Below are 16,684 nucleotides of genomic sequence, written 5' to 3' on the forward strand. Positions count from 1 at the left end.
TATAAATGCTTCATGCCACAAAGCCAAATCTACGCATTTGATTTCGAGGCACAGTACGAAATTTGCGATGCGCGGTGCGAGCGCGAAGTGAAGGTGCGATCGTCTGTGTTCCGCAACTGCTACAGGGACTTTTTTGCACAAGTGGTGCAAATAGTCACATGACCAGAGCTATTAATTCCACTATGCTGCTGCAGTTGTGTTATGTTCATTTTCTATTGTTCAACTCTGTTGGTAGGGTAGGTTTTGTGTGGATGACAGAAAAATACAACTAATTGAAGCTTATTTTGTCCACTCATGTTTATAAGGATATTGCGATTAATCGCGATTAACTACAAAAATAATGTGATTAATCGTGATTAAATATTTTAATCGTTTGACAGCCCAACAATAAACCACTCTGCTGTGTGTTGTGCATTACTATGGCCTTTAGCTAACAGATAGTTCTGATGCTGATTCGTCATTGACCAATGGTCAATGCAATATTTCATCCATGCAAAAATACACAAAATAGTAACAGCTAAGACACAAAACACCCTTTAGCTGTGATTATGCTGACAAAATAGAACGGCCTACTTTAATATTAGTGACAATATAAGTGACTGTAGTTTTTCTGGCGCAAACTGGGATTGCCATGGTACATTTTTGTAAGAGTATGAACGTTTGTTGCCACTTTCACTAGCGAATTGCGCCTAAAACAAATCCATTCAGTTCACAGCTAATTCTCACAGGTACAAACTGTATTATTTGATTTAGCTTTACTAACTGCCATTATGATAAAACCAGACCCCAAAGCCATGCTAATGAGCAGTGCAGGGACAGAATATTTAAGAAGAGTAAAGGTGTAGAAAAAAAACAAGTTGGGAAGGCTGATTACTTGGTCGGGGGTGCCAGGCAGCTCTTACATTGCAGAGGGAGTGAGTCCTGTGACGGGGGGAATTGATGTCGCTCGGGGTGGACGAGCGGTCGCCCTCGGCAGCCGAGGCATCGGAGATGATGGAGGGTTGACGGGAGTGACAGGGGCTGATCCTCAAAGCAGCTGCAGAGGAGGGAATGACTCTGTGTGAGTTTGGGTGTGCAAGTGGTGCATGGAGTTGCTTGCAAGATTTGCAAGGGTGATATACTGTACACATTTATTCGACTGTGCCTATTCTCATACATATGATTGTGCATTTGGATGTATACAGGGTCCGAAATTAACATTCTTAATATTGGCTGTTGGCGAGTAAATACAGGGAGCCCTTCTCTTTTTGATCAATTCATTTCCATGATTTTTCCATGACATGTCGTTTGTGATTGCTGGATAAAGATTTGCTAATTCAAGCTTGATTGGTGAGGTGGTTCAAACAATTCACTGGGAAATATCCAACTAAAAAGAACTATTTGCTCACAAATCGAAGATCACTATGGCTTTTAAACAAATTTTACTCAACAAAAGAGCAATATTTGTGCAATTAAATATTTGAATGTAGAGTATTTAGAAAAAATTACATTCACTACAGAAATGTCCTTACTTTTCCAGTTGTTTGTGACTATTGCATAAGCTATAAAAAAAAATAAAACATTATTCTGACCAATTTGCTACTGATACATTCAGCTTGATTGGTGATGCGGCTCCAACGATTCATTTGAAAGATCCAGTCCAAAAGAACAATTATGTTCCCAAACCGAAAAACACTACAGTGTAAACCAATTTGACCTTAAACAAGATCAATATTTATCTGATTGAAATACTTTCCAGTCATTTGTGATTAATGCATAAGGATTTTAAAATAATTTTAATTCAGACCAACTTGCTAATGATTCATTCAGATGGATTGGTGATCGATCAAATGATTGGGAAGATCTGACTCAAAAGAACAATTTGCTCACAAGTCTGAGATCACTGTGGTTTGTAAACAAATTTGTTTCCATACAAGATTAATATCTGGGCAATTACATTTTTAAGAGCAGAGAATATTTAGAAAAACGTCTATTCACTACAGAAATGTTCTTGAATTTTCCAGTTGTTGGCGATTTATGTGATTAGTGGATTTTTTAGAGAAAGCACTAAAAAGAAATAAGTACTTTATAGCTCAGACAAATAACATGTCCAAAAACATTTAATTATTTTTTTTTTCCCCCAACATACAGATGTTAGGTTAAAATATACATGAACGTACAAGGGAAAGTGTGTATTTTAGGTGCTATGACAATTTAGCATTTCTACAAAGTTAAAGATATTAATCACCTTTCAATTTTATTTTCTAAAAGTGCAAATAAACTATTGTCTTAGTTAATATGAGGTCGTGGAAACAACAACATAATATATTATATTTCTACTGTATATACTGTATAGCTAAACAAGATCATAAAATATTGTTTAAAAAAGTTGGAAAGTGTCAAACCGCAGGACACTAATGACAATGCTTAACATTTCATGTTCATTTCTCACATAACTATGTGTAAATGTTTATTTAAAAAAAATCTGAATATGTACTTACACTATATAAATATACAAATATAAATACATGTAAAAAAAAGATATTTTGCAGATGAATTTTGCAGATGAATTTCTCATATTTTCACTCAATGCGAGTTTGTTGCATCTTCTATCTGCAGTGTTTTAATTTCCTGTCTAGATTATTCTTGAGATAAAGTGAAAAGCTCCAAGCTTTGACAAGTGCTGTTTCTGCTATCCTTTAAACAAAGTAAGCCTCGAAGACTCAAATAGCTACAAAGTAATATTTTTCATGACTTATTTTCTACATGCTTATCAGGTGTGAGCATTATTCAGCAAGCCATGCTTCAGCTCCCAGTAATGCTTTTCAGTATGAATAAATTATGCAAATGACTATGTACTGCTAATAGATTTACTATTTGCTGATTTTATTTAAGCTGCTATTATTGTATTTGTTGTAACTTACAGTTATTTGTCATTTAGTGACAAATCAGAGCTCATCTTTTCTTAATATGTTGTTTTTGGTTGTCACCATTATTGTGATTTGTATGTCAAATAATGAGGTCCACACGCAGTACAGAGTTGGTGTAGTCATAAGCATATTTGCTCTGATGTGTAAGCAATTTCAAAATAAAAGTAATTACATTATTTAAAAATAAACAGCATTGTATTGATACAATGATACAAAGTCTTGCAGATTTATTATACTTTTGCTTTTTATGAGGTCCGCACGGGCATGTTGGAGCCCAGGATGGCCGCCTATATCGCCTGTAGGACGGGCCAGTACTTGTGCAGCAGTAGGCCACCCAAATCACTCAGCGGCCCACTGGGAAAACGCCCGGTGCTCTCGATGGCCAGTCCGCCCCTGCATTAATGACTCTCATGCCTTCTAGCAGCTTTTTTCTCTCAGTGGATTTACTTTTGGACCCTGTAAGTATGTGGGTGTATGACTGTACCTTGCCTGTCCGCGGGGTGTGAATGGTACAGGGTCTGTTGACTCTGTCTGATTGCTGCCGTGAGGGGAAGGTCTGCTTGCATCACCCACTCCTGACTGCCATTCACCACTGGCTCTGATGGCATCGCCAGAGAGTGTCGCTTTGGCACATCTTTCGTGAGGGTGGCCAGAGACTGCTTTGCCTGTAATTGTGTGTAAAAACAAAATCTTTATAAAAACAGAAATTGTGTGTGACTACACGCATGTTTGCACATTGTAGTATCAATCGTGCAAAATGTTGTTTAAAATTGCATAATGCAGACCGGTTGGGATTTCATGGTCCATCTGATGAATGTTGAGACTGATATATGTGCAATCGGAGAGTTACTGAAGTGTAATTTGAGACTAACGATAAGAGCCACAAACAGATAAGAAGTGTTTATGACATTGTGAGAAGTGGATGTGTACGTCTGTGTGTGAGAGAGAGAAAGAGAGATGGTATCTCACCATGGTGAGCTCTGCCTCCAGCTCTTTGATTCGGTTCTCCTTCATGTCTATCTGGGAGTGCAGGACACTGGCTTGTTCTGTGGCCTCTTTGGTTTGCCTGCGCAGGTCCCATTTCTCTCTCTCCAGCATGTCCTTCTCTTTAGCCAGAGCTTTTACCGCGTCCTCGCTCTCCTGTAGCACAGCACACAGTGAGTGTTGGTTCACCGGGCACATACACACATTCCTTTTCTTTGAAGTCAAGAAATATATCAATTAAACAATGTTTAAACCTGAAAATTACGCTGAAGCAACCTCGTCATTTTGTGGTGCTTCTATGACACATTCTACTCATGTGTCGACTCTGAAGTCAATGTAATTTGATGAGGGAATGCACGTCACCTTTCTGTGCTGGTCATAGTTTCTGATGAAGTCTCTGAGCTGCTCTTCACGGCTCTCCAGTGTGGTGTACAGCTGCTGCATCTGATTCACTAGGTCAGCTTTCTCAGCCTTCAACCTCTTTCGATCGCCCTTCATAGCTACACATACACACAGTCATATTCATCAAGACCAGCAAATACAATAAGTACATTTAACAATGTAACAGCACAGCTGATCATAAGCATTTTGGATTAAGAGATTCATATTTGATAGCATGGAACGTTGCAATGTGGCGGCACACAAATACAGGCTTTGTGCCCTAGAACGACTCACTGTCTGGTTGTGCGCTAATCCCTGTCTGTCTGTTTGTCCATCAGATAAGAGCTGTGGATATGCAAAGTACTGGATATTCTTCTTTGTTCAAAATATTTAAAAGTCTTAAATTCTGCAATCTTTTTGGGCATATTTAGATCTCGGATTTACTGATGTTTAAGTCTTTTGTGTTTTAGAATAGTCTGTGTAAATCAGTTCACAATGTTTTTGTGAACAAAGTCCAAAAAAAAAAAAAAAACAACTGCAAAAAGTGGTCACCAGCAATTGTCACATTTAGGAGCCATTTCAAAGCAATTCAATTACTTTTGTTGGTGTAATCTAATGTATTCAGGTTGTTTCAGACATGGAAAATAGTATGTTTCAGTTGAATCAGACTTCGTTAGGTTGAAGCACATTTTTAGGTTAAAATGTACCCCCACACACACACACACACACCTACCTTAGCATTATATCGACATAAACTCATATTTCATTTCATAATATGTATAACTAAGACTATAATAGAATATTAAGAACTACTGTATATCAGATGTTACAAATAAAATACAGAAGAATTCTTTACGAGGGAATTTCCCCACATTGGAATTTCAAGGGCATTTTTGGAAGCATTTGAGCCCCCCCTGATTTCCCCTTTGTCATTTCTCTCCTGATGTTGTAGTTAAAAAGAGTGCTACAAAAGGCATAGTTTGCCCAAAAGTAAAAATTCTTAATTTTCTCACTCTCATGTTGTTCAAATACTCGTATGCCTTTCTTTTTTGTTTTTGCATGGAATGCAAAATGAGATGATTTGCAGAATGATAGCCTCGGTCACCATTCACTTTCATTTTATGGAAAAATAAAACTAAAAAGATAATGAACTGTGACTGAGGCAATCAGTCCATAACATTGTGCAAACATATGGAACAAATTTTTGTTCCATAGAAGAAAGAAAGTCATACGGGTTAGAAACAACATGAGGTGAGTAAATGATCTCGGCTAAATCCCTTCAAAGAATATGTTGTGCACTGCTCAAAACAGCCTCCAGGGGGAAGCATGCTCCACTATTAACTTCCCACACAAGGAAATGCGACATACGTTGTATGTTGTGAAATAAATAACACATTTTAAAGTGTTTTAATAGAGAGATATAATGAGGCTTAATTTCTTGTAACAAATGGATATTTCATTAACATCCTTTTCCATGTAGACTACTGGTAAATCTTGTTATTTGTGCGGATGACAACTTATAGGCTATTGCATAACATGAACACTCTTAGCGTACCTCTGTGAACTCTCTAAAGGCGGGAAAATATGCACTTGCGTATGTCTTGCGAAAACATTTCGTTCAACGATTATGTAGTCTAAATCATTCATTTGGTTCACTTTGTGTACCACCACTTATTTAAATGGCCCTCTTTCCGCCGATTTTCTCATTTAGCAGTCAAACCTGTTTTTCTACTATCATACAAGAGCCGCTGACAAATGGGCATGCATGCACATATCTCTTCCACTACCACCTGTCACCTTACCCGCTCTCTCCCCAATCTGTTTTTCAAAAAAGGCGAGTGAGAAAAAAAAAAATGCTGAATACTGTTTTGTTTGCGTTAAACGCATTTTGATGTAGCTTCTCATGTGTAGAATATGTTTATTGGATTGGCAGGTTTCTCTGGCTTCTGTTTAGGTACTACAGGTGTAATATTACAGGTCAGGTGTCAAGTAACAAATCTAGTGTAAAGTGTGTCAAACGATTTTGAGTGCTGCTTTCAACATAAATCTCTTTTAAAAAGGTATTCATGCACGATTAGCTTCTAAGTTCATATCCATCAGTTATTATTTTGCTCACTGCATTCCAATCTCCACAGGTGTCCTTGCATTTTGCATATGTTGAGACTAAAATATTATGTCATGGAATGCTTTATATACAGTCAGTTTCAGTTCTATTAACTTTGGTACTCTGCAGAGGTGTAATTCACCAACATCCTTTCATGCACTTGACAGACAAAATGGTCTATTTAATGGTGCAGTATGTAAGATTCAGAAAACCTTGTTATTAATGACACCTTTAATTGAACTGCAGCCAGCTACCTGTGCTCATGCACACACTCCATAGGGACACAAGCAAGCGAGCATCACCCAAAACAATGACGCAATGTACTGGCTGGACATGATTCACCCCCATCATGCTGACAGATGAGGTAACATAATTAAAATGGTTTTACTCCATTACTCCGAGACTAAACTAAAACTACTTATCAGCTAACATAGCATATTTATACACACATACAGTTACATACTACTGAACTATACCAGACAGTTTACTGTTGCATTATGTTGCACTATTGTATGTTTTGTATGTCATATGTTGTACTACGAATTAGAAACCAGTGTATTTGCTTACATTTATCCTGTATACATGACTTTTAGTATAAAGAGAAGATCGCTGAAATTATCTGAAAGTTATGGAGCAAGGTAGCTTGCAATTTGTCAGCGTTAGCAGGCAAGTTCAAGTTAGCTAAAATTACACAGATCAATCCTTTTGGCACTATATTTCACATGCTTTGCAGTTATGTCAGCTTACCTGTCCAATAAGAAGAACGCCAATTGAGGGTCGGTTTTGATCACATTTCCACTTAGCCAGACTGGATTCAGATAGTTTTTTTTAGGCTTACTCTGTTTGTGTAGGAGTCGGTGTTGTGCTGGGAGCCGGCCATTTGCTGCATTCAATCTCTAAGATAACATTACGTAGTGTTGCAGTTTGTTATAGCTGTTGAATAGCGGAAGAGATGCACTGAGGCAAGGCTCAAGGGAGCGCGCATAAATGTCACCTTCTTTTGGATTTTCCCGGCAAAAGCGACCCACTCCCTTCCCATGAAAATCTGTCTACAGGCTTAATAGGCAACCTAGGAAGTCTGAAAAGGGCACATTTTTTAAGTTCCGTTACAAGCCGTTCACAAATTGGTGAATATTACATGAAAATTGTTACATATTGCACCTCTAAGTTATATAATGTTGTTATGTATACCTTGTCTTTGTCTCACTGTTGCCCTTTGTTTGTCATTTTTGTCACTTTTTGAGTTCCTTAGTTTCACTTTTTGTCACCCTAGTAGCTCCATAGTGCACTCATCATTGTTTTCACCTGTGTCTCGTTCAGTCTTCATTTTGTCCGTGTATTTAAACCCTGGTTCTTTGTTTAGTCACTGTCGATCGTTGTTTGTTTAATGTTGATATCGTGTATGGTTTCTTGTCATGCCTTTGCCCCTGTTTCCTGCCCTTCGTGTTTGTTCTTCTAGCTGTGTGTGCTGTTGTTTGATAGTTAGTTTTTCCCATCGTGGACTTTTCTTTGTGTTTACCCTTTTGTTACTTATATATTAAACTGCGTTTGGATCCTAACCACCCGTCTGCATTCTCCTGCTTCCACAAACATAACAGAACGATCGACCACACATGGATCCAGCAGCCTATTCAGCGAATTATCGGCTCCTTTGCCTCAAGCAGGGGGACCGCCCTTTGGAGGACCACGTCCAGGATTTTCTGGAGCTGGCACACCTCTCTGACTTCCCCAACCACGCCCTGGTGGCATTCTTCCGGGTAAATTTGAACGAGTCTCTGAGGGAGCGGTTGCCGCCGGCGAGTCGTTGCTGGACGCTCCTAGGTTTCGTGGAGGAGACCCTGCGGGTCAGCGAACCGCCGCTCACTGTGGGCGTTCTGGAGGATGACGCTCCTCCCACGAAGATGCTCCCCCTATCCGCCACAGTTCGTCTCTCCACACCCGTCCTGACCTACACGCTGCCAACCTCGTCCGCTTCAGAGCCAGTGTGCCCCGCATCCGCGATCCTCAAGCCTGCACGCCCCACTTCGTCTGCCCGGAGGAGGAAGAGAAGACTGGCTTCCGCCTCCCGGTCCACGCCTGCCCCGGTCTGCAAGCCAGAGCCCACGCCTACCCCGGTCTGCGAGCCTGAGCCCTCGTCAGCCCTGGTCTGCGAGCCTGAGCCCTCGTCAGCCACGGTCAGCGAGCCTGAGCCCTCGTCAGCCACGGTCAGCGAGCCTGAGCCCTCGTCAGCCCCGGTCAACGAGCCAGAGCCCGCGTCACCCACGGTCAATCAGCCAGTGCCTGTCGCCCCAGAGATCATTGAGCCAGCGCCTGTAGCCTCGACCGTCCCTGAGCCAGCGCCTGTAGCCTCGACCATCCCTGAGCCAGCGCCTGTAGCCTCGACCGTCCCTGAGCTAGCGCCTGTAGCCTCGACCGTCCCTGAGCCAGCGCCTGTAGCCCCGACCGTCCCTGAGCCAGCGCCTGTAGCCTCGACCGTCCAAGAGCCAGTGCCAGTAGCCATGACCGTCCAAGAGCCAGGGCCAGTAGCCGTGACCGTCCAAGAGCCAGCGCCAGTAGCCATGACCGTCCAAGAGCCAGCGCCAGTAGCCATGACCGTCCAAGAGCCAGTGCCAGTGGTTGTGTCCGCCCAAGAGTCAGTGCCAGTGGTCGTGCCCGTCCAAGAGTCAGCTCCTCCCGAGCCTCCTAGGGCTCCGCCTCTCCAGTCTCTCGAGTCTTCCAGGGCTCCTCCTCTCGAGCCTCCCAGGGCTCCGTCTCCCAAGTCTCTCGAGCCTCCCAGGGCTCCGCCTCTTAAGCCTCCCAGGGCTCCGCCCCTCAAGCCTCTCAAGCCTCCCAGGGCTCCGCCCCTCAAGCCTCTCGAGCCTCCCAGGGCTCCGCCCCTCAAGCCTCTCAAGCCTTCTAGGGCTCCGCCCCTCAAGTCTCTCGAGTCTCCCAGGGCTCCGCCTCTCGAGTCTCTCGAGCCTTCCAGGGCTCCGCCTCTCGAGCCTTCCAGGGCTCCGCCTCTCAAGCCTCTCGAGCCTTCCAGGACTCCGCCCCTCAAGTCTCTCGAGCCTTCCTGGGCTCCGCCTCCCGAGCCTCCTACGGCTCTTCTCCCCGAACCTGTTACGGCTCTGCTCCCAGAGACTCTAAAGCCTCATATGGCGCCACCTTCCTCGGCTCCGCCTCCTGAGCCTTCCTCGGCTCCACCTCCAGAGCCTTCCAGGCCTCCGCCTCTTGAGCCTTCCAGGGCTCCGCCCCTCGAGCCTTCCAGGGCTCTGCCCCTCAAGCCTCTCGAGCCTTCCAGGGCTCCACCTCTTGAGCCTTCCAGGGCTCCACCCCTCAAGCCTCTCGAGCCTTCCAGGGATCCGCCCCTCAAGCCTCTCGAGCCTCCCAGGGCTCCGCCTCTCGAGCCTTCCAGGGCTCCGCCCCTCAAGTCTCTCGAGCCTTCCAGGGCTCTACCTCCGGAGCCTCCCATGGCTCTGCCTCCTGAGCATCCCACGGCTCCGCCTCCTGAGCCTCCAGAGCCTACCTCAGCTTCGTCTCCAGAGCCCCTCTCCGCTCCGCCTCCAGGACCTGTCCCTGTCCTGAGGCTGCCTCCCAGGCCTCCAGGACCGGCCCCTGTCCTTCGACGGCCTCCGAGGTCCCCCAAACCTGTCCTTGCCCTGTGGCCAGCTCCCAGGCCTCCTGAACCTATCCTTGCCCTGTGGCCAGCTCCCAGGCCCCCTGAACCGGCCCCTGTCCTGTGGCCACCTCCCAGGCCCCTGACCCAGTCCCCTCTGTACCCCCCTTGGACTGCCGGTCTGCCCTTTGTGCCCCCTTGGACTTCCTGCCTGCCCTCTGTGCCCCCTTGGACTTCCTGCCTGCCCTCTGTGCCCCCTTGGACTGCCTTCTTGCTCTCGTGCCCCCCCCTGGTCCGCCCGTCTACTCCTGGTGCCTTCTTTTATTTGTTTCTTTTCTAGGATCGTCTGGAATCCGATCCTTTGAGGGGGGGCTCTGTTATGTATACCTTGTCTTTGTCTCACTGTTGCCCTTTGTTTGTCATTTTTGTCACTTTTTGAGTTCCTTAGTTTCACTTTTTGTCACCCTTGTAGCTCCATAGTGCACTCATCATTGTTTTCACCTGTGTCTCGTTCAGTCTTCATTTTGTCCGTGTATTTAAACCCTGGTTCTTTGTTTAGTCACTGTTGATCATTGTTTGTTTAATGTTGATATCGTGTATGGTTTCTTGTCATGCCTTTGCCCCTGTTTCCTGCCCTTCGTGTTTGTTCTTCTAGCTGTGTGTGCTGTTGTTTGATAGTTAGTTTTTCCCATCGTGGACTTTTCTTTGTGTTTACCCTTTTGTTACTTATATATTAAACTGCGTTTGGATCCTAACCACCCGTCTGCATTCTCCTGCTTCCACAAACGTAACAAATGTATGTTATTATGGTACAATGACCTCTTATATGTCAAAATATCAAGGAAAATTAGATTCCTCAAGTCATGACCCATTTAACACCTTTTCCTAAAACTAGCTCCAGTTTGCACTGCAGGAACTTCATGGCACTATTTAATGAGTAACACCATGGTAACACTGGTTCCTCAAAGTGCCTGTCAACACTTACCAGCCTCTGTTTATAAGTCTCTCAAACACACTAAAAGAGCATTACACCCCAGATAAACAGATGCCAGATAAGATGAAATAGTAATGAAATAGTTCCAAATGAAGCCAAAGCGTTACGTGAACAATACACAGAATATTGTAGCCTTTAAGTGGAGTCCTTATATTGTAATTATGAGTTTTGAGGACATTAATGTCCAAGCTAAGTCATATTTACGAGTTGGATGATATTCCAGTTGTCGAATTGTGCCGTTGGAAGGGGCGTGTCTGCATGAAAGATAGCGGAAAACAATGAAAAGTTAATGATTTTGCTAAATTATTTCAATTTCAGTCCTGTATTTCAATAATATTAGTTGACAGAGCTTATAATCAACTAATGTAAAGTTAATGACTCACTCTTCATGGTTTACTTTCTGCAAATTAATCAATAGTTTTAGAAAATTAGAAACCATGCATTAGTAAATCAAAGGTTGTGTAAAAGTGAAGCTGCTACATTCACTTATGCCTATCTACTGGTTCAACAGAAAAAATGCTTTTGCCGTTGTTTCTTCGTGTATATGATTTGTTTGGCTTTTTCCGTATTTTGTTTCCCACTCGAATGCGTGACATTTCATATTAACAAATACCCAACTCAGATGTAGGAGCTTTCTAAGTGCACTTGAAGGCAGCATGAGGCCATGACTATACAAATCTTTTTCCTAAGTATACAGTTATGGACAGCAATTCTGAAAGTCTACATTTTCAATGGAGGAAATTACCATCCTACCATCCTAGAGTGTTTGAGAGGTGTAAACGTAACGAAGTCAGTGCGTTGGCCTGACCAGTGTGGATGTGGCCTGAGAGCCTGTTTTCCTCAGAAAACAGAGACTTTCTAATAGCAGTTTTCAATGAAAATGGACTGTGGCCTTAGAATGCTGCTTGTCCAAACAAATTTGAGCACTGGAATTGAGTGTTGTATTAAAATTATATGACATTATGTTAATAATATAACCCAATACCCTTCACCTTTTGACTTGGCAAATGGCACTCTTGTGATATTGTTTAAATATAACTATAATTAGCTAAAATGCATACATGTCACCATCATCTTTACCAACTGCATTATTCACATTAAAAATGAGTAGCCACCATGATTTTTGGACAAACCTCAATTGACAACGAACGATTTTCAGTGGCATTACAGAAACAATGATATTGTGAAAACTCAGCCAGCTATGATATTTATTGTTGTTGGGCATGCAAGGGGGGGATTTCTCTGGTAATCCTGCAATATTGGCTCTCCAATTGGGGTTCAGACCTTGTAAGGCCTCCTTGGCACGCTCCAGCTCCTGCTCTTTCTCCCCCAACTGCACCCTGAGCTCGGCGGCGGAGAGAGTGTCGGCAGAGCAGCCGCCATGTGAGTCCTCCAGGTCTTTACTCAACATATCCTTCATCTGCCTCAGGAGGTGCACCTCCTCTTGCAACTGAGCCACCTCCTCCCTCAGCAACACTACAGGAGGAGAGAGAAAAAAAGAGTTTACATGCATTTAGCAGACACATTTATCAAAGTGACTTACAGTACATTCAGTACATTTTAAGTACGTATATTTTCTGCTTGTAAAAAAAGGTGAAAAAGATAATTGCATGATTATTGTAGGTTAAAAAAGTGTTTGTCTAAAATGCTGGATCAGAAATCACCAATAAACATATCTCAATATGTTAAGTCAAATCAGGGCTGGACTGGGAAGAGAAATCGGCCCGGGATTTTACATAGCAACTGTCCAAAAGTTGGAGGGTGGGGGGTGGTCTTATCTTATTTTAGCTTATTGCGGCCTACTTCGCCCGTTTCGCGGCCGACCAACCGGTCTCACCAGTCTGCCCCTGATCGCCCCAAAAGTGCATCGGCCCACCAGGACAATGCCCGGTATGCCAGATTACCAGTCCAGGAAAATTGCATTTGATAGCAGAATTCATGGTAAACAACTACATCAGAGAAATATCCACCAATCAGAGAACCTTTTCCAACGAAACATGGCTCGGAGCTACCATTTTCAATTACATCATTTGCAGTGCTTTATGGGATTGTAGTTAGTGCCTTCATGAAAGAGGGTAATTACACAGCCTTGTACCTTTGTATTTATGTCCGATTTTGAAATACTTTTTTAACTCAAAACACAGTTTGCGATGTAGTGATTTACCTCGGAGCTGGTTGGTTTGGTTCATGGCTCACAACTCTTTTATGAAGGACTTTATTAAAAGTCTATGGAAGAAATTAATGGGGAAAATACTGAAAAAAGTGGGTGGTCACTGTTGCGCTCTATTGTTACAGGAATAAAATACAAAAAAAAATCTATAGATCTAAAAAAATCTAAAAAAAGTATAGAATTATTTTTGCAGCGAGGCACTGCCACTGGTGTCCCCTCAAACACAAACATATAAATATAAACAAAATGATACTTTCTACGTTGCCAGCAGGCTGGCAAGAAATGGCATAATTACAAAAGACAATGAATGCTTGTTGAGATATTTTTCTAATTGTTTTACTTTCTTACTCGAAGACATTGCTGTCTTTCATCCCCTTTTAATCACAGAGAAACAGAACACAGCCTTTCAAGGCTCCTTCACAGAGTCAAGGGAGTTGACAACAGACACATTAAGCGTTAGAGTGAAACCACGGCAACGAAAGCGGGACACAGGCCCATTTAAAGGAAAACAGCGGTAGTTGTCAAAATATCTGTAGATCAATAGATGCAAAACTGAGAGGACAAGTATGTTCCAGAGTCTCTTTAAATGAGCGAAAGAGTGGTAGCTATTCTGCTGTGAATGAAGCATTAACGACCCATATCTCAACCCCGCACAGAGAGCCGCTATAAACAAGATAAAAGCTGATTGAAGGACTCTCAAAAGCTCTTGTGGTTACTTACTGTTGTCAAAATTGTATTTAAAGTTGTGTCCCTGTAACGTGGTGGAAATTCATAGAACGTAGTCAAGTCAGGATAGCAACATGAATTAGTCAAGCTGCCAGTCAGGTGTTCTCTGCTGATATGCTTGGTAAGTGAATAAATTAAAACGGAGGCCTTTGCTGAATGTAATTTGGATGACAGCTGCAACATCAATCTTTTTCAAGGGAAACGAGGGAGCTTGTCAAGTAATAGTAATTGTAATTGTAAACTGCAGTCTGGCCAATATAAATTGGGCTGTGATAAAATAAATGAAAAGCTCTTATCAAGAGCAATCAATACAATTAATGAGGGAGTTTGCCTTGTACTGTAAGTGAATCAGAGTACTGTAAAACACATCCCGCCATGTGTGCAGTAACACCAGTAGCACAGGGCTATCAAGCTTAGTTTCAGCAAGGTAATAGGTGCGTCCCAAACCGCACACTTCTGCACTATTCTACGGCATTTTGTAGTTAGTGAAGTATGATTACACTGAAAATGCAGCAAAAGGAAGTGTACTTTGTTTTATATTCAATGACATAATTCGCAATTCTTTATGGGACTGTAGTTTATGCCTTAATGAAAGAGGGTAATTACACAGCCTTTGTCTTTATGTCTGATTTTGAAATACATTTTTGACTCAAAACAAAGTTCTTGAGGTCTTTCTGTGGCTCAGGTGGTAGAGCGTGTTGGCCACCAATCGCAGGGTTTGATTCCCGGCCCACACGATTCCACATGCCGAAGTGTCCTTGGGCAAGACACTGAACCCCAAGTTGATCCCAATGGCAGGCTAGCGCCTTGCATGGCTGCTCTGCCGTCATTGATGTGTGAATGGGTGAATAAGACGCAGTGTAAAGCTCTTTGAATACCGCTAAGGTTAAAAAGGCATATAAGGTATATAAGTGCAGACCATTTACCATGTTGTGATTTACCTCGAAGCTGGTTGGTTTGGTTCATGGCTAACAGCACAAGTGGCTTGCCGTAGATAGCGGAAGGGGCAAAGTGTGCTGCTGGTCTGACAAAACAGTTGTAAATAACGAGAGTTGAATGCTTTACCATCACCCCAAGCTGTGTGAATATGTACGTTGTTTGAGATAAAAGTATTAAACTGAGGTTGGCTAACATGCTAAAGCTAACGGCAACACATCAGGTGCGTTTGAACCCTCACTTCCATCAGCTTTTAAACTCTGAACACTTCTGTGTAATAAAAAAAAATATATTACACAACATCACACACACACACACACACACACACACACACACACACACCAAAAAATGAAAATTCTGTCATTATTTACACACCCTCATGTTGTTGTGAACCTCTATTACTTTCTTTCTTTAATGGAACACCAAATGAAATGTTAGGCAGAATGTTAGCCTCAGTCACCATTAACTTGCACTATTTTCCATATAATAAAAGTAAATGGTGACTAGGGCTAACACTCTGCCTAACATCTCCTGTGTTCCATTCTTAGAAAGAAAATCGTACCGGTTTGGAACAACATGAGGGTGGTTGAGTAAATAATGACAGGATTGTCATTTTTGGGCAAACTATCAATTTAAAAAGTTGTGGTCAACAGGGGGACCAGAGGCTGTAACGCAAGCCGTTTCGGCATTTATTCATGTGCAGGATCTAAATGAACGGTATAGATCAAATTGAAAGAAAAAGCTCATTCTTAATATAATGAATAGAATTACTCCCATTGAAAGTTAACATTTTTGAAATCAGTAATTACAGTACATTTGCACTAGTTGAAAAGTTACTTCTTGCACAACAAAATACTAAACAGCTGTTATATGAGAAGTCACAGGAAATATGAGGCCTACTTGAATGGGGAAACAGAAATCTTCACAAACTTTGGTCAAGATTACATTTAAATAACATTTCAAAACAGCAAAAAAATCTGTTAAATCATGCAAAACACTTTTCCAAATGATACAGACGTTGCCATCACATCCTTAAATATTAGTGTCTCTGTCCAGTTTCAAAACTGTTTGTATACTCCCCAAAAACCAGCGTGCTCTGCACCTCACCTCCACTTTAACGTGACATGATATCACTCGTTGAGATTACTTCTAGATAAATCTGACAATTAAACAGTTCAACCTGCTAATGTTGCAGCTTGATATGTTTGAAAGTGATCCCGCTCTTAAGCCATGGTGCACATGTGAGACAGTAGGGGGCCGGACGCACGGGTCGAGATAGCACCAGGTGCTTGAGGCATTTCTTTAGCTCGCCGTTGACTAGGTGAGAGTCTGCAGCGTGACTGATAAGACAGAGAGAGGGACAGACCATTGGTCAATGTCTGTGCCCACTTCCAGGCAGAGGCAAGCAACCAGGGATTGCACATGGCACAGGAAGCTCCTTTTTCCTGGAAAGTGCCATCTTTCACGCTGTCGCATTCAAGCCCAAAGCCGCTTATTCATTTGTTTAACTCAGAGGAGACTTATTTAGGGCAATGGGACCAGATGTTGTACTGCTTTGAGCCCCTGCGCATGGACCAATCTTTGGCTTACAACTAGGATTTGTATGAGAAATGTAGCAGTTTGCTTAGCCTGAGCCAAAATCATCGTCAGGGAATGCAGAGGCTATGAATCGTAAAATTACATGGAGTGCAAAGTATTGGTTGACTGATATTGGATTTTGCCAATACTGATAGCTAATGCGGTGGAAAAAGCTGATAATTGATTAATCAACATAATCACATGGGAGGTTGGCATGTTGTTTCAGATTGTTCCAGTACACTCGAATTGGTGGCATTATGCCAATTCACAGACCACCATCATCTCCAATCAGAAATGTTTGCATTGG

General features: G+C 42.5%; 1 protein-coding gene across 4 annotated transcripts in view; it reads right to left on the reverse strand.

The window, feature by feature from the left end:
* Positions 1-16,684, reverse strand: part of LOC127632639 (kazrin-like) — a 204,993-nt gene that overhangs the window by 9,026 nt on the left and 179,283 nt on the right. For 2 of the 4 annotated variants that reach the window (XR_007969126.1, XM_052111345.1), the window contains exons 5-9: positions 12,252-12,443; positions 4,257-4,393; positions 3,879-4,049; positions 3,394-3,574; positions 875-1,036 (exon numbers count right to left, since the gene is read on the reverse strand). Coding sequence is in view for 3 of the 4 variants with exons in the window: in XM_052111345.1 (XP_051967305.1) it covers positions 875-1,036; positions 3,394-3,574; positions 3,879-4,049; positions 4,257-4,393; positions 12,252-12,443 (843 nt within the window). In the remaining variant the exon portion in view is untranslated. The remainder of the gene's footprint in view (positions 1-874; positions 1,037-3,393; positions 3,575-3,878; positions 4,050-4,256; positions 4,394-12,251; positions 12,444-16,684) is intronic. The other 2 variants (XM_052111343.1, XM_052111344.1) reach the window with 1 other exon arrangement.

Source organism: Xyrauchen texanus, chromosome 39, assembly GCF_025860055.1.
Source record: "Xyrauchen texanus isolate HMW12.3.18 chromosome 39, RBS_HiC_50CHRs, whole genome shotgun sequence".
NCBI lineage: Eukaryota > Metazoa > Chordata > Actinopteri > Cypriniformes > Catostomidae > Xyrauchen > Xyrauchen texanus.